Source organism: Glossina fuscipes, unplaced genomic scaffold (assembly GCF_014805625.2).
Source record: "Glossina fuscipes isolate IAEA_lab_2018 unplaced genomic scaffold, Yale_Gfus_2 241, whole genome shotgun sequence".
Classification (NCBI taxonomy): domain Eukaryota; kingdom Metazoa; phylum Arthropoda; class Insecta; order Diptera; family Glossinidae; genus Glossina; species Glossina fuscipes.
Window position 1 is genome coordinate 315330 of NW_023998584.1, and position 14959 is coordinate 330288.

General features: G+C 32.7%; 3 protein-coding genes and 1 long non-coding RNA gene across 7 annotated transcripts; 3 read left to right on the forward strand and 1 right to left on the reverse strand.

Annotated features, from left to right (window-relative positions):
• The first annotated feature begins 6 nt into the window (after window positions 1–6).
• On the forward strand, window positions 7–1382 carry LOC119642689 (protein asunder-like). Its single transcript, XM_038041921.1, has 3 exons — window positions 7–157; window positions 914–1043; window positions 1097–1382. The coding sequence occupies exons 1-3, from the start codon at window positions 43–45 to the stop codon at window positions 1305–1307; spliced, it is 456 nt and encodes a 151-aa protein (XP_037897849.1). The 5' UTR covers window positions 7–42; the 3' UTR covers window positions 1308–1382.
• A 169-nt stretch (window positions 1383–1551) lies between these two features.
• Window positions 1552–3070, forward strand: LOC119642690. The gene is made up of 3 exons (XM_038041922.1): window positions 1552–1618; window positions 1671–2020; window positions 2759–3070. Exons 1-3 carry the CDS (start codon window positions 1552–1554, stop codon window positions 3068–3070), a joined length of 729 nt encoding a protein of 242 aa, XP_037897850.1.
• Window positions 3071–3101: 31 nt separating this feature from the next.
• On the reverse strand, window positions 3102–7626 carry LOC119642691 (nucleolar protein 6). 3 transcript variants are annotated; one of them, XM_038041925.1, is made up of 10 exons: window positions 7351–7623; window positions 6676–7268; window positions 6483–6622; window positions 5976–6404; window positions 5627–5915; window positions 5454–5564; window positions 4718–5394; window positions 4098–4658; window positions 3635–4035; window positions 3103–3564 (listed from the first exon to the last, which is right to left on the reverse strand). In XM_038041925.1, exons 1-10 carry the CDS (start codon window positions 7405–7407, stop codon window positions 3202–3204), a joined length of 3621 nt encoding a protein of 1206 aa, XP_037897853.1. In that variant the 5' UTR covers window positions 7408–7623; the 3' UTR covers window positions 3103–3201. The 3 variants fall into 3 exon arrangements, with proteins under 3 accessions (XP_037897852.1, XP_037897853.1, XP_037897851.1); XM_038041924.1 differs by having other exon boundaries at window positions 3102–3564; window positions 5696–5915; window positions 5976–6622; window positions 7351–7626; XM_038041923.1 differs by having other exon boundaries at window positions 5976–6622.
• Window positions 7627–8285: 659 nt separating this feature from the next.
• LOC119642708 lies at window positions 8286–12402 on the forward strand. 2 transcript variants are annotated; one of them, XR_005248113.1, is made up of 4 exons: window positions 8536–8972; window positions 9029–9158; window positions 10895–11720; window positions 12130–12402. It is a non-coding gene; the product is annotated as an uncharacterized LOC119642708 (long non-coding RNA). The 2 variants fall into 2 exon arrangements; XR_005248114.1 differs by lacking the exons at window positions 8536–8972; window positions 9029–9158 and adding an exon at window positions 8286–8529.
• The last annotated feature ends 2557 nt before the right edge of the window (window positions 12403–14959 follow it).

Consider the following 14959-nt stretch of genomic DNA (forward strand, 5'->3'; position numbering starts at 1 on the left):
AAAAAAACAGAGCAATATCGTTTATTATGTGCCGAATTGGAGATGATAATACGTGGTTATGCCACAAATTCTCACCATAAGGTCATATTGGAAAATATACAAAATGTGAGAGCGGCATGCGGAGATGCCGGTATTAAGGCAGAGAATAAAAACAGTCGTAAATTTACCATAGCAAATTTTCCTTCACGAATTGTAAGTAGAGAGACTATAATAGGGCGCGACCCACAATTAAATACCCTACACTACCCTACAGTTATTCATATACTGGCGTTTTAAAAGAAGACGTTATGTGGGAAGTGATCGAATAAGTGGCCCGTCTCGAACCATTTTCAATCGCTTGCCTTCTTGGGCCACAACACGTCAGTGGACCATATTTCATCAAATTATCTAAAAAATTTCTACTTTTACGTTGAACGCAAGAAACAAGACAGATATGGAGACAAACAAGTTAGAATGATGAGAGGTTGGTCTACATCAAGTCCTTCTGGTAATTAATGTACGCTTATACTACAAGTGACGTAGGGTATAAACGCGGACTGACGGAAGAAATGGTCTCTTAGGGCGAAAACGGATTCATAAGTAAAAAAATGGTTTCATAAGGCAAAATGGTCTCATATCTGCTTGGCTACTACTTCTGTTGTAAATACCTTACAATTACATACTCAATGACTTAAAATATTAGCCCCAGAGGCAAAATTCTTAAAGGAATTTAAGAATAAAATGATTTATTGATTTTTTTAAATTATTTATTTAGTTTCTCTAATTTTGTATCATGTACAATAATTGACTCGTTCATATAAAGTGAAGTGTTGTTGATAAAATATTCTGTTGCTTTTTTGTTTCGATATTCTTTAACTACAGTGCCTTCTTTTTATGGTTATTTTTTATAAAAATTTAATTAAAATTACAATAGGCGATTCATCTGGTAAGAATATAATAAGAGATTCACCATTATCGCCACCACATTCAATGGATAGTAGCTCAAATAACGCCAGTAGTATATTGAAGGCAAACAAACGCAACTTAATTAATGCAGGACAGCGGTTAGTGGCTAAATGCAATGTTTTAAACATGGTAAACTGATCTCTTTTTATAGAACACTCTTCGATGTTGTAATCAACGTCGAGCGAAGTCAAAATAGCAAAAGGCCCGAGTTTACAGGTCGCTTGTGTACACCAACAGGACAAGTGGCTAAACTTTATCCGGATTTCGGTTCTAAAGAAAAAGAAGCTAGCAGTGCCGCCAGTGTCGCCGCGAAAGATGAAACTTTGCCCATTAAGACAGATGGATCCAATCTACGTTCATAAGTTACACTATGTTGAAAAAACTTTCTAAAATTGATAATAAAGAAATACAAAGTTGTATGCACATATATACACATATTCATAATAGAAATTAAATATTTTGAAATTCCTTTTTTTCATGGCAGAAAAAATTTTTCTTTAAAAAATCGTCAAAATTATTAGTTATTTTCTTTTATTACTACTTTACATATTTTAAAAGGCAACAAAAAAGTAAAATTAAATTTTGGCAAAAAATTAAAAAAAAAAAATGAATCTTGATCCTACCGTCAAAAAATTTGTACAAACAAGCGAAGTAGTCCAAGCACCCGTTTGTGGTAAAGCGTTTTTAAACCATTTATTTTCCTGAAAGGTAATTCCTTTGCTTAGTTCCTTTGCAGCTGGGTTATGAGCACTTTATTGCAGTCCAACAAGATTTACGAAAAATCGAAGATATTCGCCTGCTGACTTATTATAAGCTAATGCCAAACGGTGAACTGAAATCATTAGACAACTTCCCGAATGACAAGTTGTTGTTTAACTTACAGTCTCTATTAGAAACATCACGGCAAGATCAGCCAGTGCTGTGCAATAATCGCTATAACAGTATATTCTCTCGCCTTAAACCCGTAATTTTGTTTAATCAAAACTGTCAAACAGTCGAACCTATGGATATTGCCCCACCAGCGACAGTTGCTACGTTGGAACAGCAAATAGAATGGGAGAAGTGCGGCTCACCGGTAAGTGAAGTTGGTTTTTATACATTCATTTCTCAAGGAAATTGTTACTCTTAATAAAGTAGCTGCGTAAATTATTTTTAAAGTCCCTCACATAGTGCTTGATTAAAACCAAAGTATGCTCGTCAAACGTAACATGAATGAGATTTCAGTTTTGTTAGACAAAAAATGAATATTGCTATTGCAAATTGGCAAAAGAAATGGTAAAATTCATAAATAGGGAAAATTAAAAGAAAAAACATGTACCAGTTGAAGAACACAACTGATTGATTAAGAATTATAGTTAAAAATTTCCACGAACATTTTTTCAATTCCGTTATTTTTTAAAAACTGTAAATTAGATATTTACCAGAAGCATCTGCACATTCAGTGAAGCAAAGGCCGCTTGATTATATAGCTCAGAATAAATATGCAAAATTTCGCACCACTAGATGCTATACGCAAAATACCGCCAAAATATTCGGTGATGCCAGAATTTTTATACCCGTGCAATCATATAGAGACCAATACGCTATTATTCGCGTAATTCTTAGTTTTTTTTGGTTTAAAAAGTACGATTAGTTAAATTTTCTTTGCTCGAAAGACTAACAAATTTCAACGCCCCTCATGCTGAACTCAATTTCTAATATCTTTTTATGGTTTTATGTTTGCACTTAATTAAAAATATCGGTAGATGAAACATTTTACATTAAATTTGCATTAACACAAAATTTCCTTAACTTCTACTTTCAAATATTTAAGTATGTTGAAGTTTGCACTTCTTCCACTGAATTGGATAAAAGAAATCAGCAAAATATTCAAACGTGTTGTAGTGTTTGTTGCTGCAAAAATTGCCGGGAGTTGAAACGTAAATTTTCAGCTCATAAACTCAAAATGTCAACCGGAATAAATACACAAGAGGAGAAACGATCAGCGGTAACGAGTTCTGGAACTAACTATAAACGAGAGAACCGTGAAAAAGGCAATCAAACTACAACCAGTAACTTAAGTGCTCGCGAGCAGTTGAAACTGAAACGTACAAACCAACAATTCATAGACGGGCTTTTGGAGTAATATTGTTCTCGTAATTATCTCTTTATGTGAAAGTTTTGTACAAAATTCGTATTGTATACATTTTCTGATTCAGTGTTCAATATGTTCGTATATACAATAAACGTTTTTAATTTCTCATTTTTTTCTCGCCATCAAAATGCTCTTTGAAACTTGGCAAATGTTGTGCTTATAACCTTTCGCTGCTCGATAGCATCCATTGCTTGACAATCGAAGTAACGCTTCGTTGTTGGCTTTGTAAAGGATATACAAGAAGCTTCTCGTACACTTTCTACAGAACCAATGCGTAAATAGAAATCTTTTAATATAAATTTGAAATCTTCTATTAATACATCCTGGTTGACTTGCATCCGCTTGCCGGCCGATGTTAAGGAGCAGGCTTGCACATCAGTAACTTTAAACTCTTTGTTTTCAAATACACCCGGCTTCCAAATGACTGCAATTTCTTTTCCGCCACAAGGGTTGTAGAAGAAGGCAGCGTAATCTGAGTAGGCTTCCTGATATCACCGAAAGAGAGCTTTTATTAATAATTCATCAAAACAAAAAAAGAAAAATTAATAAAGTTACCCTTAATTGCTCCACAGCCGTTTTTAGAAAATTCGTACCAGCCAACGATAGACGCCAATTAGGTTTAGAATATTCTACAAATGCTGAACCGAAGTCGTGAGCTAAAGTGTTGGCTACATTATCCGGTTTAATTTGTATGATTAAATGGTAACCTTCACTAGAGGGCGTAAATAGTCTGGACGGCTTAATGAATTGCGCGGGGGATATTAAAGATCTTTCCAAATATTCTAAGCATTGTCTAGCCAAAAGTGTAACCCTGGCTAACACAAAAGGATTTGGTTGGTCTGCCGAAGACCATATATTACCGTAATGTGGTTGGTCATAACTGGTAACAATGCAAAGGGGCGGAAAATCGTCGCGCTCTGCATTAAACCGTTGCTCCAAATCAGTAATTTCTGAAACTAAATAAAAAAATATGGCTATTGACTATATATACAAACAATTCTTGTCAAACTCATCTTGCCTTCCATGTTATCATTAAAATTTATTAAAATCATTTCAGTTTTCCACTTAGTTGTTGCCAATAATTGAAGAAAACGTATGAAGCCCATTTGTGGAGCATTTGTTATTAATGAATTAGCCTTCTTCTGATATTGTGAGGCTATTAATAGCTCAGTGCATTCATCGGGCCAAAGACAATCATCGACTAGTTGAGAATATAACCAACGTTTTGAAATCATAACAGCCGGACCGAAACTGTTGTGTTTCTGGTATAAGGCTTTTAAAGCTCCCGCTACTTTTGGCAAAATATAGTGACGTTTTTCTAAAGCAATACTTGCTGTACAATCTACATACTTTGTTACTCCTTTCTCGGTTTTTTCTCGTTTTAGTAAACCCACTTCCCTAGGGTGAGCTATTTCAAAATTGAAACAATAGCCCTGATGCAGCACCATTATACCATCATAAGTGACTTTAGTAGGCAATTGATATTGCTCCCGTAGAAGTTTACCAATTTGTAAGTAGAACGCCGTTTTGATTGCACGCAAAGCCGTCAGCTCAGCCGTCGGCCATTTACCACTTAGACCTGGCGTTTTTTTAATCGTTCATTAATATTGCGTAATTTTGATTTTCAAAAATGTTTACCTAACTGTATGATTCCTTGTTGTATTTGAGTGGCATGAAATTGTTGTCGAATATTGCGGGCTGTCGGTAATATAGGCTGAGGATCGCAGTAGCGTAAAACTGGTGATATTCCTGCAATAGACACGATTTCTAACGGCAAGTCTTTTAGATTAATTAGTTTCCTGGCTAAATTATCAAACTCGCGAATGACTCGTAAGGATAAAGCTTCGGCGTCGGTATCTGGATGTATGCCATACTTTTCCACAATTTTGTCCATTTTGTAAGCATTGTTAATTTTAAAAACTACATCGTATTCACCAGCTATATATTCCACATCCTTAGCTTCCAGTTGTAAATGGTGGTGCAATAAATGTAAAACAATTGAGCGTGTGACTAAACGCTTTTTGTGAAGATCATCTTTTGCCAAAGCCCACACAACCGCCTCGGTGATCGTGCCATCTTGAAAACGTCTAAGTTGGGCCTTCTTGCCCCAAAATTTACGAAATTCCGAGGCTTCCTCATCTAAAGACTCAGGACCCTTATCTAGTATTTCTAAAGATTGCTCGCCATTTAAAATTAGACCTAAATGTAAATATTCATAACTCGTCGCAGGATGTTCAACTATGGACCAACTGGGTACAACTTGTTGCAAAGGTATTAAAAATTGAACTCGTTTACCTAAACCTTTGCTTAGGAGTCTATAGGAAATTTAAAAACACGCTAAAGATTATTATTATTTAAAAAGATCTTCACCCACCTGGTCACCACTTTAAGTAGTTGAGGATAAGTGTGACCAGCAAAATTACACTTATCAGCTGGTGCAACGTGCATATCCAATACCTGTTCTACAGCGTCTATTTTGTTAATCCTACAATTACAAAAAAGTTATAAGAATCATATTAAGCTTGCCTTTAACTGAAAAAATTTTACTTTAAAATATGGTCACATTGACTGTAAAGAGGAAACTTGTTCATAAATAATAATTGAAAACTATTTAACTTCACATCATTCAGCATTTGAACCGCCCGTTTAGCTTCAAAACGGACAAGCTCGTAAATATCCAGTGTGACATTGAAGCATAGATTATGATAACCAGTGACGTCTATGAAAACTACGGGATAGTAGGCATGCATTTGTTCTAATGTCGGTTGATTGGCATTAATGTTTATTGAAGAACAAAGAGTGGGACCTTTATTGGATTCATGCCAACTAGAAAATGCTGTGAAATTATTGAGTTTTATTAATAAATGTTTGGAGCCCACATCTTGTTTATGCTTACCTAATTGATTCCAGACGTTACGCGCCACTTGATAACTGCTCATGTTCATATGCAACTTTCGCTGTTTAAATAAATACACTATAAACATAGTCAACAGGTGAGCGTTGAAACCGTTGACACCTTTATCTAATTGCCGTTGACGTAGCCAAACTTTTAGCAGTGTCAGGCCCTCTTGCAAATTTTTGCGATTTTCATAAACTTCGCGTAATAACTTCTGATTTTGCTCCATTGTTATATCAAATAATACATTTCCATTATAATTAGGTGTAGCAAATTGTACAGAATCGTCATTTGCCTCTTCATCGAACAGCGACAACCTGATATTATTGTTCCATGGCACAAAACGATTGAGCTTGAAACTCCTCTCATCTCCAACTACAAGTAAGCGTATGCTGAGTTTGGAACTTAACTTGGAAACTGGTCTTATTTCTAGCACAGGTTTCAATGGGTTGTTATTGTAATAGTTAAATTTTAGATTTTCTTCTCCAATATCTTCAAAGTCCTTACTTTTCAGTATATGTTGGGCTACGTAAGTTAAGTAATAAGCTCTTTTCTGATCATATAGCATATTAAGCCAGTCGTCTTTTTGAAAACTTTGTGGTGGAATCACAACACAAATGTCAGCTTGTATTTCAGGACCAAGTAGACTAAATTCATCGATAAATATCCCAGACCATAAATATATATATGTATATATTACCTGTGTATTGCTGCTGCTCCGATTAAAAAAGGATCTTTATTCGGTTGGATGTACTGAAATTTAAACAATTTTTGTTTGATCACTTTTAGGGGCGCCAAATTCAAAGGAACTTTAATAGTACTTTGTTGTAACCAAGATATAGAATCCACGTTTTCTTTGCGGTCGGATGTTGGTAGATTTTTAAGAAGTATTTTAAATTTCTCTAAAAATGTGTTAATATACTCTAAGTATTTATTTTTAGTTTTCACTTCAGCTAACATTTCCTGCACTTGCAAACGGAATAGGTTCGAGTGAAAAAGATTGCATGTGTCCTTGAGGTCGTTTATTTCTTCCAGAGCAGGACGTTTCAATTTATTATTGGTTAACGCCTCCTCATTTGGCTTGCATTTTTTATAAGTTATTACCGGTGCTTTAATGGTTTTATCCATTTTTCGTTTTGCGGTTCTTTTCCCTTCTTTTTTTTCATTACTAGGAGTGCCATAAAAATTATCTTCATTGTTAACATTTTCCACGACGTGGTCGCAAAATTCATCCTGCGGCTTTTTGTTCCAATTTGTCTTTGTAAACTTTTTTATTTTTTTGTGATAAATTTGCTGATTTGAAATTGTATGTAATTTTAGCTGAATAAACCATATTTTCCTAGGCATTTCATATATTATTTTCGAAAATCCTTACCTCTTTTTGTATTTGGGTTTTACTGTTAGGCATTTTAGTCTTTTTTATCGCATTCATTAAAAAAAAAAACTTTTGGCTTTAATTAAACAAGAAACTAGCACGTTGTTCCACTTCTGTGAGATTTTACTACTTTTAGACACCACAGCTAATTTTCGTTAGTTATTTGCTGAATAAAAGAAGAAGACGTTTTACTACTATTTTTGATTAGTATTTCTTATTTTCTTTACTCATTAGGAACAGCTGATTATCATTGATAAGTTTGAAACGAGGTTTTGGCAGCCCTCTTAAGCTTTGTAGATAAAGGGAATATGCCTTAAAAACGAACTATTTCTTCCCGTGTAGGAGGGAACGAAAAAAGTTTGATTGAACAGTGCGATTGGGATTGTGAAAAAACATGAATAAACGATTTTTGATTTTGGTTGCATATAGTGGAGGTTAGCTTCGAATGAACATAAGAGTACCAGTACCAGTGATTGCAGTAATGTCGATTTTTTTCGTTAATTATCAACTTAATTTTTTTCTAATATATTTTTGAAGGCCTATTTTCACCATTAATAGTAATAAAACAGCATATTTTGTTACTAGGATAGCGCGGTCATTTCCCAAGCGATCAATATGATTATGTACTCAAAAAATTTTGAATTTGCGTCGATCAGTGACAAGGGTATTCCTTACTTTGTTAATGATATTCCAAGTTTAAGCGATTTTAAACAAATTTTTTAACCAAGAAAATATCTACGATCATAGTCCTGAGTTTAGTTGACTTAGATTTGCTCCGAGGTTTCTACTACTGCATAGACCGTTTAAAAAGAGTAGTTTACTGTGTGAATGATAGTCATTAGGTTTGTAAGAATTTTCTCTCCATAAGTTCCTTTTTTCCTTATTTACAAGTAAAATTTCTTTTTAGGGTAATTGTAAATCCACAAGACTTTAAAAAATTTTGGATTTAGGTAATACTTGTTTGTAAATTTTCTGCACTACATTTTTTTGACAAAAAAATCGGGTGTTTTGGAGGCCAGCGGAAATACCTTTTCGAGCGTAGATAAATGTAGTAATAAACTAATAAAATTTGGTTAATAGCTTGAAAAAATCTTTTGGCTTCGTGTGAAAATGTGTAATCCAAAAGTGCAAATTTTGTTAAAAATCCTTGGCTGATTTTCCTGTGTTATACAGTTAATGGTAAAGTAAAAAAAAAAAACGTATTGCTCTAACATTTAGAAAGAGTAAAAGAGATAACTGAAAGGTTGCATGTGTTAAGCGTATATACATAAAAATCACACTGATTCTGTTGATTAGTTCGAAATCTGTGAAAAAGCAATATTTTAAAAGACATTTTGTGAACAGAAATCTTAAAAACAGTAATTGAAATGTTGTGTGATAAAAGGCAGAAGGAAAATTAGTCAGTTAAATTATTCAGCGACCGGCTAGTGTAATTACAAAAAACTGTTATGGCCAAAATAACTTTATGTCGTGTATGGCTTTCTTTTCACACAATTAAAAATTTATGTAGTTATCTTTGTTACTCTTTTTTTAATTAGTTTTGTGGTTTTCTTATATGAAGACGAATGGTTTTTTAAGAACATATTTCGGAGTTTAATGGCAAAGCGTTAAAGAAAAAAATAGTATACAACGTAATCTACAACTCTTGCAACTTATTTAAATTTTTTTTTGTTATTAGGTTTTTTGTGAAATATTGACAGAAAACGAGCGAGAGAGTGTAACAAATAATAACAGATCGAAAGAAAAATAAAGAAAGACACCAGAACACATAAGCAAAGAAAAACTACACCCCTGAAGATGTCTGCTGTGTACGCAATTTTATAATTTTTGGTTTATAAAAACAATGTATTTAAAAAAGTGCAACCAGCTTGTAATAAAAAAGTGATTTAAAGAGCAATCTCGACAACAAATAAAGTGTTTTAAAGCGTTAATATATAAATGTTTTCCCAATTATCATTAGCCCTTGGCCTAGTTACACGAAAAGGATGTAAATTTGCGAAAGTAAAGTTTTCTAAAAAAGTTGACAAACAAAAGTCTTTAAAAACTTGCAAATATTTACAAAGGTTGAAAATAAATACATAAATAAGAGTTAATAGCAATGTATATATAAAGAGCATAGATATGAAAATCAATGAGCAAATTGTACTTTGCAATGTTATTATATACTCAACAATATACTTGCATCTATCTCTTTTACTCTTATAGTGTAATTGCTTATATGGAAGTTTTGTTTTTATTTTTCTCTCACATTTGTTTTGCTCTCACTGTCGAAAAGAAGTGTCAAAAATCATATGGAAGTCCGATTCGTTATTTGCTTGTTTTTAAGCTAGTAGGAGAATTTGGTTTCGCTCAGTTCTTTTTTTACTAGATTTCGCTTCAAATCCTTTAGGAAAGGAAAAGATCTTCGCTAAAGTCTGAAACATTCGCGCGAGAGCTTCTACTGCTACTGCTTCTACGTGAATATAACAAAGATTACGACATAATCTTAGAATAAATGATTGTAAAATTCATGGTAATACTGAAAATGTGTGAACAATATTATCCTTGCGCATAATTTTCGATTTTTAACTAATTGGATTTGTAACCCATTGCCACGAGATACTCGGTTACTAAAACCTTACGCATATTTTTATGTATTTATTGCAATCACTAGTTACCGCCGCCTGTTTACTTACTAAAATATCTCCTATTTAAAAATAAATCGGACAAAAACGAAACTTTCATATTGGATACACTATATATCTCTCCCAGAAATACACATACACCCCCCCGTTAGGACCCCTATCGTTGAAAAGTTTGACAGAAAAAAGTAATCTTATTCGATAGGCCTGAAATATTTATTGTGGCTCCCTTAAGCTTGGCCATAATCTTAATAACTTACGATGCGGAATTGGCGCAAATATCCAACAAGTTCATCTAAGAAGTCTCTATAAAATTAATTGATCTAGACGTGCAAAGTCGAGAATTAGAAATATATTTTGAAATGTTTTATGAAGATTTAGAATAATAAATCTTATATGTCGTTTTGAATTTTTTTCTTAAGAACCATATACTGGATTTCAGAATTAGCGGATGTCATATTTTTGGGAAATAAATAAATGTTGGCGTAAGCTTTATAAATCTTGAACTTTTCATATCCAAACGCAACCTGATCGTTCGTAAATTTTCTTTGTATAATAGGGAGCGTCAGATTTTGAGTCTATATAAGCTATTGTAAATAAGTTGCACCTGTGTGGTTTGGGAACCATCTAGGTTGTTCACATTTTCAGGTTAAGTTTTTTATTTGATATTGGAAGTCGTGAGTGTTCCGAATATGTGGTCGAGGTGCGGGCATGGCTAAATGCTATTTGAAGTGCATGTATCTGAGGCCCATTCCATGGCTTTCGCTCTCCACATCTAAACATAAACTTTCAGATATTTTAAATCTTGAAAACCATGATTTTTTATAGCTGGGAGGATCAAACTCATTTCCAATTTTTTATACAAAAGTTAAATTCGGAGTTGCGTTAATCAATTGTACTTTTTTATTCTTATCTTATTTCAGCATTTAAAATTTTAACTTTAATCCTTGGGTGCAATGGTCACATCACATTATAAAGGACCTCAAGTGCAATTACATCAACGAGAATATTCGTAAGACGTTGTTATTGACTTCTGTCGTAACATCTCTTTTAAAACGAATTTATAAAGTAATAAAGAGAAGAAAAGATATCAATGTCGAAAACAGTGAAAAAGAAGACGAACCTCTTACCCTATAAATATATTTCAATCTAATGTTTCCCTAAATAACAATTATTACGATTGATAGACGACTTATATTCGAAAGGAAATGCAAAAGCAAAGAGAACTGAAAACTTAGGGAATGGTTTCAAGTAAAGCAGCAAAAAAAACAAATAAGAAAATGTGTAAAATAAAAAAAAAAATCAAATCTTTTTAAAGGTTGATATTAGGCACACCCCGTAAAATCGAACGATTTTGTTATGTTTTCATTCTTTTCGTTAAGTTTTTTGCCTTCTTTATTGGATGTCATGTGGACTTTGATTTCACTTAAAAAGAAGACGTACTTTTTGATTTTTTTTTTTCTTTTGTAAACGTCAGAAAGCAATCCAACGTAATATTTCAGTTTCAAAATAAAATACAAAATTGAACTCAAAATTCAATCGACTGGAAGGAGATAAATTTATGAAAGAAAAGGAAATCGGTCAACATACAGTCAACTCAGTTTTATAGGAAGACGTCAATCAATTAACTACGCTTGCGCAAGTGTGCAAAATTCTACAGCAATATTGAAAGGTTTACGGAAAATTTCTATTTTTCCATTTTAAAGAACAAAGCTAATAAAAAATAATAAGACCTGCAGAAAACCAATCGTGAGTAGCTTAAGGTAAACGAACAGCACACTGCTGCCTCATAAATTTATTATGCGCCGAAAAGCTAGTTAACTTCGTTGCCTAAAGATTGCTTTGGGGAACCTGTCCCCAATATATAATAGCATCATTTGAATAGTCTTTTTCAACGTCATTACAGCAAATGCTTGTAATGAATATTTATTCGCGATTAACGATATCTTTAACTAGTCACTTTAAGTGTTATAAGCATTTTCTGTGAATATCTGATAGTCCTGCAGAAGAGAGAGAGAGCGAAATATAAACACTTAGTGTCAAGTGTTCGTGCGTGCGTTCGGCTTAGTGCATTTGTAGTATTTTATATGTTGTAAATTAATTAATTTTTTTTCGTTTGCTTCTAAAACGTCTTTTCACGGTTTCTGTTTACGTGCAGCTTTCTTTGCTTCACTCCGAAAACAGCAAAAAGCAAAAGTTTGTGTTTTCTTTCCTGTGCGTGAGTAATGTAGATATTTTGAAAGAAGCTGTGAACAACGGAGAAAAAACGGAAGATTGAGAACGCAACAGGAGAGAGCGAGAACAAGTGTTTTTTTGTTGGTGCTTTTAAATAAATAATAGTTGCGCACAAATTGTAGTCGACATTTTTGTTGCTTCGTTGTTTTTTTCGGTGTGGTCGAGCACGAAATGCAGCGAAGAGAACCACGACAATCAGGGTAAGTTTGCTTTTATTCTTATTTTAAATTGATGAGAGCGGATTATCCGCTAAAAGTGGCTTAAATATTGCTAACCAATATAAAAAACATTTTTAGAAATAAGAGCTAACACACAAAAAGGCGCTTAAAGTGGTGGTGTAAGATTCTGAAACAGTTTTTTCTATTTGTCTGCTGCTTTTTGTCGACGTGCTGACGACTGGGAAAATTAAGATATCCAACTAAAATATAGGTGCTAGTCTGTTATAGCTTGACAATGGCTCATAAAAGGCTCGTAATGTAAAATTCCCTTTAGCGACCATTTTAATTTCTCACGTAAAGTAATGAAGATCAGCCGGTAAGAGCGTTCGCAACAAGCAAAAAATTCCAAAAATCTGTAATTGATTGAATAGAAAATTGATACAAATTCCGTGTCAATTGTGTCAGTTTCAATTCCTACGAAATCGGCTTTTTCTAGAATTATCCTTATCATCGTAAGACATTGCTCCACCAAATTTTAAGCTTTTGCAGTTTCTATATATTTTTGGAATTTTTCTTCAAAACTTACGGCTATTTTTGATGATTTGTTTCCACAAGAAATCTTAAAATTGTTAAGACGTATTCTATCTAGTATTCTACGAGTTTCAGCGTGATTTTAAAGTGAGCGAATGACAATCTGAAGAACTAGGCAACAAAAAGTTTATTTTAAAGCACGGACAGTATACGTTAAATACTAAAAACGACCCTAGTGAAATATGAAATTAGTTCTAGTCCCCCAAAAAGTATCGCTAAGAAAACCTCATTTTGTACGCAAGAAAGGTCTCGAGAGATATGTTTGTCCAAGGAAAAATTGGCACACTTGAAGGATGCTTATAAGGCAGTTTAATATGAAATTCCTCTGATGGGTAACTAGCGCACTTAACACTTTTTAAGTAAAAATAACTCAATGAAAGAGATTTCAAGTTCAATTTATTTTATATTTTTAGTTAAACGGAAGAATTGTCAAAGCAAAAAATAGAATCGCTCTGGCATCACAAAATTAAATTTCTTTTCTTTTTTTAAACTTTTATTTCTGTAAACTTGTGCCAACTAATTGAAGAAATCAATATCGAATGAATTTAATTCAATTAGGTAAAATAACATCAGATTTAGTAAACAGAACAATAATAACGACAGCAATAAGGGGAGAATAACTAACAACAAAAATTTTAGGCTTCTTTCTTTGTTTATCAAAATTTTGTTCAACATGCAATATGTATGTATAAGGTATGAAAACGAATAACGCAGACATTGATTTACAAATGAACTTTTTACTTTGTAGACAGGTGGTTTAGTGTAGAAAATAAGTGCCAAAGGAAAACTGATCATTAGTTATGACTGAAATGCTTGTGGTTTTGAACCAATTGCTTGAGTTGGTCATGCCGGTCAATAATATAAGAACGCTATGAAGGACAATTGTTGCATATTAACGTAAAAGTTTTATTATTTTTTGGTGCTCTCGAATAGCTTGGATTAAAAGATAAACAATGCTTAAGAAATTATAACCGATATATTTTTAATTGAAATTGACCAAATTAAAGAGAAAAAGGAACGTTTTCAATTTACACTATTTCATAGTTTATAGTTTCTTGTCCTTAATTTGACGGAATTTGTTTAGTGAGAGGTGCGTTCAATGTGGTGGATGATTGTTTTTAGAAAATTTGATAATCTTCAATAAGACCTTAATGACGTTAATTTCTGAAAGACCTGTACACAAGTGATTTTCAAACAAACTTTAAATCTAACCAAAAATTGATGTATTTTGAATCGTTATAATCGGATAAGGTCGTTATGGGAGTGATCGCATGTATGATCGATCGTCTTTGTTCCATCCAAATATCTCGAACACAAAAGACATCAAGTAGGACAGTAAATTCTGATTCGCACAACAGAAGGCGTGTTGTTTAAAAAATTTCGTATAAATTCAATATTTTCTTTGACATATAGATAGTGATATAAAGCATAAAATTATTAAGACTTGCATTAATAAAAAGAAATATTTTGTCACTAATTTTATTATTCATTAAACCAGTCATTAAATTCATTTACAGCTGTAAGAATTTCATTCAAATTTTTATTTAATGCTTTGGAATAATTTAAAAATTTGTTTCATTTTTTTATAAATGAGAACAGCATTGAAGTTTCATAGAAAGACGTCTTACAACAAGTGAATTTTGGTCTATACAAAGCATGTATGTGAGTTGTTTCGGAGAGAGTTGTTCTATAACAGATAAGAGAAAAAAAACGAACTTTTTTTTTTTGTCATTTATACACTCCTCTATGCACACGCGTAATTTCTCCAGCGAATTGTTTACAGAAATTTTTTTTAATTTATTGACACTTGATTTAGAGTAAATTTATTTTCTGTTATTACGATTGTTGTTATTGAAATTGTTTGTAATAGAAAAGGTAAAAATACTAATTTTTAGATGATTTCGATAGATAGTGTATATGCATACTTCAAGAATTGATTAATCTAATTTAGCTTTGAACATTTATGAACTGTTCGGTTTTAATTTACAAAAATTATTGAGCATA

Bases quoted from the DNA above. Each gene is read 5' to 3' on its own strand.
- LOC119642691 (XM_038041923.1), bottom strand. From the start codon at position 7,407: ATGAATGCGATAAAAAAGACTAAAATGCCTAACAGTAAAACCCAAATA. The intron at 6,623-6,675 runs GTAATATATACA...CGATGAATTTAG, and splicing joins GGAGCAGCAGCAATACACAG to TCTACTTGGTCCTGAAATAC. The intron at 3,565-3,634 runs GTAACTTTATTA...CGGTGATATCAG, and splicing joins CGGCTGTGGAGCAATTAAGG to GAAGCCTACTCAGATTACGC.
- LOC119642690 (XM_038041922.1), top strand. From the start codon at position 1,552: ATGAATCTTGATCCTACCGTCAAAAAATTTGTACAAACAAGCGAAGTA. The intron at 1,619-1,670 runs GTAAAGCGTTTT...TCCTTTGCTTAG, and splicing joins AGTCCAAGCACCCGTTTGTG to TTCCTTTGCAGCTGGGTTAT. The intron at 2,021-2,758 runs GTAAGTGAAGTT...CAAATATTTAAG, and splicing joins GGGAGAAGTGCGGCTCACCG to TATGTTGAAGTTTGCACTTC.
- LOC119642689 (XM_038041921.1), top strand. From the start codon at position 43: ATGATAATACGTGGTTATGCCACAAATTCTCACCATAAGGTCATATTG. The intron at 158-913 runs GTAAATTTACCA...AAATTACAATAG, and splicing joins GGCAGAGAATAAAAACAGTC to GCGATTCATCTGGTAAGAAT. The intron at 1,044-1,096 runs GTTAGTGGCTAA...CTCTTTTTATAG, and splicing joins TTAATTAATGCAGGACAGCG to AACACTCTTCGATGTTGTAA.